The 7,500-nt window shown below is 46.2% G+C and overlaps 1 protein-coding gene across 1 annotated transcript in view; it reads left to right on the forward strand.

The window, feature by feature from the left end:
* Nucleotides 1-7,500, forward strand: part of srcin1a (SRC kinase signaling inhibitor 1a) — a 165,305-nt gene that overhangs the window by 135,226 nt on the left and 22,579 nt on the right. Inside the window, exons 14-16 of the mRNA XM_063218661.1 lie at nucleotides 653-800; nucleotides 1,947-2,244; nucleotides 7,092-7,247. Coding sequence (XP_063074731.1) covers nucleotides 653-800; nucleotides 1,947-2,244; nucleotides 7,092-7,247 — 602 coding nt within the window. The remainder of the gene's footprint in view (nucleotides 1-652; nucleotides 801-1,946; nucleotides 2,245-7,091; nucleotides 7,248-7,500) is intronic.

The following is a 7,500-nucleotide window of genomic DNA, read 5'->3' on the forward strand; positions in this document are numbered from 1 at the left end:
ACGCACACACACACACACACGAGCGCCAACTCATTCTCTCACACTCGACACTCACCCAGATGGTACCTATTTAAGGGTGTGTCTTCCAGTAATAGACTTAATTTCTCAGAGCTTAATTTCCAGCAAACGACGCTGTTATCAATCTGGTGCTCTGCTTTTATTATGAGTCTGTGTTTATGACTGTGTGTACTTGCAGGGTTAGAAACAGTATTCATTTTGTAGGTGTAAGGTATAAATGCGTATTTCTGTTGTGTTTGGTTGTAAAAACCTGTACTTAAATAATTATGTTTGTGTGAATTTGTCTGTGTATGTACGTGTATTTGTGTTTGTGTCTGTCTTGCAGTAATGTTTGTGTGTGTTCATGCATATTCGCTCAGGTGGTAAAAAACTGTGTTTGCATAATTATGCATTTGTGCGATGTGTGTTGTGTCTGTTTGTGTGTGTGTGTGTGTGTGTGTGTGTGTGTGTGTGTGTGTGTGTGTGTGTGTGTGTGTGTGTGTGTGTGTGTGTGTGTGTGTGTGTGTGTGTGTGTGTGTGTGTGTGTGTGTGTGTGTGGTTATATTTTGTGGTTGTAAAGGCCTGTGTTTGCATAATTGTACTCTATTTTTCACCTCTGTCGTGTGTGTGTGTGTGTGTGTGTGTGTGTGTGTAGATCAGTTCCCGGGGCTGCAGAGTAAGATGCGCGTGGTGTTGAGGGTGGAGGTGGAGGCTGTCAAGTTCCTGAAGGAGGAGCCCCACAGACTGGACGCCCTGCTCAAACGCTGCCGGAGCATCACGGAAACACTCACCGCACTACGCAGGTACGCACACGCACACACACACACACACACACACACACACACACGCACACACACGCACGCTCGTGCACACATACACACACACCCTGCTCAAACCCTGCAGGACCATTGCAGAAACACTCACTGCACTATAAAGGTACACACACACACACACACACACACACACACACACACACACACACACACACACACACACACACACACACACACACACACACACACACACACACACACACACACACACACACACACACACACACACACACACACTGACACGGACGCATGCAGGCACACACACACACACACACTCACTTTAATCCATGCTAAAACAAACCCACTGTGACACACACATACATGCAGAAGCACACACAGAATCTGTGTCATAGATATGCTACATCCACGCATGTACACACATTATGCTTCCAAGCCATACACCCACTCACAAACCAATATGACCATTCATTGAACATATTTAATGCAGACACGTCCATTGCGGAAGTGACTGATAGAGGAGTAAAGCCTACTGTTCATTTCCACAGGGAATTCATTTTCCATTTATATTTGCCCAGCAGTAATGCCTTTGCAATTTTTTACAACAGACTCATACAGTATGCTAGAGACATATTTACATGCATACAAATGCAAGCATACAAGCACATTTTCTCACATACACACACACATAGCATTTGCATCCACACCCAGACATACACCTGCACAAGCACACACACTGACTCTCATATGAATAGAATAGAATAGAATAGAATAGAATAGAATGAAGAATGAAATAGAATAGAATAGAGTAGAATAGAGTAGAATAGAATAGAATAGAGTAGAATAGAGTATAATATAATAGAATAAAATAAAATAGAGTAGAATAGAGTAGAATAGAATAGAGTAGAATAGAATAGAATAGAATAGAATAGAATAGAATAGAATAAAGTAAAATAGAGTAGAATAGAATAGAAAGCCTTTATTGTCATTATCAAGTCAGCTTTTATTGTCATTGTCACCAACACACACACACACACACACACACACACACACACACACACACACACACACACACACACACACACACACACACACACACACACACACACACACACAGATAAACAGAAACAGTCACTGTATCACCCCTCTGCCCACCAGGCAAGCGACAGAGGGTGTGTGGAAGAGCCAGGAGGATGGCGTGGGGGACGACTACAGGAAGAGCGTGGACTTTGACCTCCCCACCAGCCCGCCCCTCAGCATCAACGACAGCCTGTCCAATTGGAGCCCGCACTCTGGCTCGGGACACGCCCACTCACACAGCCACAGCCACAGCCACAGCCACTCGCACGGCAGCCACGGCTCCACGGGCCAGCGGGATGCTGGGAAGGGCAGAGAGGAGCAGGGCGGAGGAGGACGCCATGGCCCCGACAAGAGCCTCTCTATGGAGGTCCGACTGGTAAGGAGATAGTGGGGTTGTCATCCTGTTTGTGTGCTGATCCTATGTGTGTGTCTGAGTCTGTGTGTGTGTGTGTGTTTGCGTGCATGCGTGCTTGCGTGCGTGCGTGCGTGCGTATGTAGAGAGGGTTGTAGGTATTCAAATTTAGGCCTACCTGTGTTTTTTTCGCATAGATAGTGGTGTTGTCATCCTGTTTGTGTGTTGATCCGATTATATATTGTATATCCAATGCGTGCGTGCTTGTGTGCCTGCGTGTATGCCTTTGTGTGTGTTTGTGTGTATGAGTTTTGGTCTGTCAGTGTGCATGTGTGTGTGCAATATCTACAGTATACACACAGACAGACAGATTATGACTCCATGGGCCCCTGGGTCATACAGGAAGAAATACCCCATAGGCTGCATTACTGTAAATGTTGTGTGACGTCCCCATGTGCCATCTCCAGGCCGTGGCATGTTAGTGCACAGCAGAGCCATGGCCTGATTAGGCTAATTGTGATTACCTCCACCTGCGGGCAGGTGTAGGCTTTAAAAGCCATCCTCTCACTCTCTCTCAGGAGGCACTCTGACCTCAACTTCACCACTGGCTCTTTCTTGCTCTCCTCACTTCTCTACCCTCACTCTTTTGATTCTTTCTTTACAGCTCACATATTGATACTGACGCACACATTGCATACATCATTCACTCTCACACACCCGTTCATTCATTCCCCTAGACACCTGTTTCATTGATTATTGTGGTTCAATAAAAATATCATTGAACTTTGAATCTTTGTGTGGTCTCCTCTTCATGTTGCGCCCTCAAAACGAGCTGGGGTCGTAACATGAATTGGGGTTCTCGTCAGGGATCCTGTCTGGTATTGCGCTGGGTGCTGTGCTTTCATTCAGGTGAGAACGCTGTTCTTAATTAACTAGGTAGGCCTATTCAGTCTCTGGTTTAGGAAGAGTGCTTCAGCTTGGCTCTGCCTCTCCTTCGAAGTACTGTTTGTTGTTTTGATCTGTTTGTAAGTTTGTTGTTTTTAGAGGTAAATCCGATCGGGAATTTACATTCCTGTCGGGGGCACGCTTCGTGCAATCTTGTATTGCATCGAGTTCATGCGTTAACCAGTCGCCCCGAGGTCGGCAAGCCTCCGAAGACTAGCTAGGCAAAGCAAGTTTTCTTGTGCAGGACAGGTCACCAGAGAACTGTAGATTTAACCATACCCTGTGAATTTCAGCGAAGCAGCGTTCTCATCTGGATGCAGGTGGAGTGATTTGGCCGTGCCAGCTGGATTGGTGAGTGAATTTTGTTTGTCAGTTAGTGAGCTGTGTTGCGCTTGCTTGATTACGGTTGTGTTGTGTTGGGTTGGAACGCGTGGTCTATTTTTAGCTCCATTTAGCGTTCATAATTGTGTAACCCTCTTTCTGCTGTTTTTGCAAGCTGCGCGTAGGCTGTAAGAGTTACTCTGAAGGAGGTGGCCTCTCCTACTGTAATTGTAACTTGGCCTGTTGAGTGATTGTGCAGACATACTGCGCTGCTGTAGTGTCTGGGTTAATTGGTCAGTAGCGTTGTATTTTCTAAGTGTCACGTCATCGTGAACTTGTTTGAGTAATACAAGTAGTAAGCGCTTGGTGCAGCTGCTGTCCCTTGTTGGAGAGGATATTTTGTTAGCCAGTGGTGGTTTTGTGCCTCATTTTCTTTCACTCATATTTTTTTGTGAGTGTCCTGTTGATCAAATTAATCACTGTATTTGGCGTTAGTCAGCTGTATAGCTCCGTCATTTTGTTGATTAATTGAAATTGAATGCTATCCTGGAGTAAGTTCTTCTTTGAAGTGATGGTATCTGTTGATGAATTTATTGCTCAGCCATCTTTGGAGCTGCTGTCAGTTTTGACCAAAGATCAGCTCCTGGCTGTAGCAGAGCACTATGGCTTAACCATAAGTGCTAAAGAGAAGAAGACAAAGGACAAATTGGTTGACTCCATCAAGCATCAACTAATTGCTCATTCCATTATTAAAAAGGAGGTGGAGGATGAGCATGATGATGATGATGATGATGACGACGATGATGATGACCATGATGACCATGATGATAATGATGGTGGTGGTGTTGTCGTCTCAGAGGAGAAAGAGGTGACTGCTACTACTGCAGCTTCACCTGACATTGAGCAACCGGTTAATGAGGATAAGAGGTTGCAGCTTGAGAAACCAAAAAGTGAAATTGATTCAAGGGCCATAAGCCTGCGTGAGAAGGAGCTAGAGCTAGAGCTCCGTAGACTGGAGTTCCACCAACAGTTAGAGCTCCAACGTATGGCCAACGATCATGCACTGGCTATGAGAAGGCTTGAGTTGGAGGTGAAGCCACCTTCTGTGCCTTCCTCAAAGCCTGTTTCTCCTCCTTCCTCTTCTGACTCAAAATTTGATGTTTGTAAAAATATTCGTCTTGTTCCCACCTTTACTGAGAAGGATGTAGACAAATATTTCAATCATTTTGAGAGAGTTGCTGCCACTTTAAACTGGCCCAAGGATGTGTGGACCCTCTTGCTTCAATGTGTTTTCACTGGAAAGGCAAGAGAGGTGTTCTCGGCTTTACCCATAGCTGAGGCCCAGGATTATGACAAAGTGAAGAAAACTGTCATGCATGTCTATGAGCTAGTCCCTGAGGCATACCGTCAGAGGTTCCGGGATGCTAGAAAACCGGATCAGCAGACGTATGTAGAACATTCACGTGAAAAGGAGCGTCTGTTCGATAGGTGGTGCAGCGCACAGTGTGCTAAAACTAAGGAAGACCTTAGAGAACTTCTGCTTCTTGAAGACTTTATGAATGGTCTTCCTGATCCTGTCTCTGTACACCTCAAGGAACATGAAGTTAACACCTTAGAACAAGCTGCTATCTTAGCTGACAAATACGTTCTGACTCATAAAGACATGTCTGATGGCCGCTGGCCTCATCCTCGGGGTAGGGTTTTCTCCAAGAGCAAACCACCTAGTGGTGTGTACACTGCCCATCCCATAACCTGCTTCAATTGTCACAAGGTTGGCCATAAAGCCAGTGACTGTTTTGATCTCAAAAACCCCAAACCTGCAGGCTTGATAACCACGTGTGGCACTGGGCTGGTTGCTTTGCAGAGTGATGGAGTTACAAAGAGCTCATGTCTGGCTGCTAAAGTGAGTAAAGGGAGGGGTACTGATTATGCTCCTTTCATCTCCCATGGCTTTGTCTCACTGTCTGGTCAGTCCCCGGTCAGTGTTCCTGTGTGCATACTGAGGGATACTGGGGCTGACCAGTCGTTTTTGTTGTCTGGAGTTTTACCACTTTCGGGGCATTCATACGTTGGAAAGGTTGCTGTGAAGGGCTTTGAAATGTGTGCTATGATGGTGCCACTACACCGTGTCCACTTGGTGTCTGAATTGGTCACTGCTGATGTACCTGTGGGCATTTGTAAATCTCTCCCTGTAGCTGGGGTCTCTTTCATTTTGGGAAATGATTTGGCTGGGGCTAAGGTCTGGCCTAATTCAAATGTATTGTCTCATGATGTGTCCCCAGCGTGTGTGGTGCGGTCTGCGGTTGCAGGTGCAGATGTTGCTTATTCACCATCACCGGTGCTGAAGCGCAGGCGTAGGAAACAGAAGAAAAGTAGGCCTGCTGAGAATGCCCGGTTGAGTAAAGCACAGGTTAACATTGCTGATGGTGCTGAGCATTGTAATTCCGGTCCTATACAAAAGTTGAAATGTGAGTTTGCACATGCTAAGGTATGTAAACCTGGCAATGCACTGGGAAGCGGACAGGGTCGACCTGTAGGGGCTCGAATCGAAGCCCTCTGTCACTACCCTGTAGCGGGGAGGTACTACTCCACCATACACGGAGAATGCATCGGCCCGCCGGTGGGAAAGACCACGTTGTGACCGCTGCATCATCACGTGTTTAACTATTTTTTTGGTTTTTTTTCTGAGGTGTGTTTTCTCACATGATGTTTGCGTGCTTCCATCCAGCTTCCCAAGGATCCAGGATGTTGGATGGATGTGTAGTAGGTTTGTTTATTTTTGTTGTTGAGGTTGTAGCCAACCTCTTTTAGGGAGGGAGGTGTGACGTCCCCATGTGCCATCTCCAGGCCGTGGCATGTTAGTGCACAGCAGAGCCATGGCCTGATTAGGCTAATTGTGATTACCTCCACCTGCGGGCAGGTGTAGGCTTTAAAAGCCATTCTCTCCCTCTCTCTCATGAGGCACTCTGACCTCAACTTCACCACTGGCTCTTTCTTGCTCTCCTCACTTCTCTACCCTCACTCTTTTGATTCTTTCTTTACAGCTCACATATTGATACTGACGCACACATTGCATACATCATTCACTCTCACACACCCGTTCATTCATTCCCCTAGACACCTGTTTCATTGATTATTGTGGTTCAATAAAAATATCATTGAACTTTGAATCTTTGTGTGGTCTCCTCTTCATGTTGCGCCCTCAAAACGAGCTGGGGTCGTAAATGTTGTTTATATATGAACGTAGTTCTGGAGGAAGTCCGCGAGTGATTGACAGGTGTCATTACTTGCGCCCGCCTTCGCGTATATTTAAATCCCTCCTTCCCTCTTTCACCCGTCATGCGCGAAGGCTTTCTGAATCGTCCCACCACCTCCCCATACTACTCCATTTCACCAGAACACCCAGTTACACTTCCTCTGTACACATAGGGGGGGAAGCGGATCTCATCCCGCATGAGCTCCGTTTAAAGCATCCCAGGACCGAGGCCAGCTAACATGCCAAACATACATACTGTTGTACACCAAGCACTCAAGGACAAACTCGTGAATTGGTTATACGCCCCCAATATCTGACTGAGTGTCCACGCCTGTCCCTGTCCCTATAGGCTGCGGAGCGTGACTGGGAGGAGAAGCGAGCCAGCCTGACCCAGTACAGCGCCCAGGACATCAACCGGCTGCTGGAGGAGACGCAGGCTGAGCTGATGAAGGCCATCCCAGACCTGGACTTCGCCGCCAAGCACATGAAGTCCCAGCAGAACTCAGTAAGAAAAAATACCTGTGTTAAAATAATAACTCTTCTTAACACTTCAAATAGTGGTGATTTGACTTTTGTCACGTTGTTAGAATTCTACTCAGTGTTGTGTGAATATCAAGAGCTGTTGAGTTGAAATGACAGAATTTTAGATTGACTTTTAACTCCACCGTCAGAGAAGTGTGACTGTCCACAGTGTTGTAGATACTCTTTATGGATTTATGTATATACACTAAGATTGCTCTGAAATGGCAAATAGCCTG

Source organism: Engraulis encrasicolus, chromosome 2 (genome assembly GCF_034702125.1).
Source record: "Engraulis encrasicolus isolate BLACKSEA-1 chromosome 2, IST_EnEncr_1.0, whole genome shotgun sequence".
NCBI lineage: Eukaryota > Metazoa > Chordata > Actinopteri > Clupeiformes > Engraulidae > Engraulis > Engraulis encrasicolus.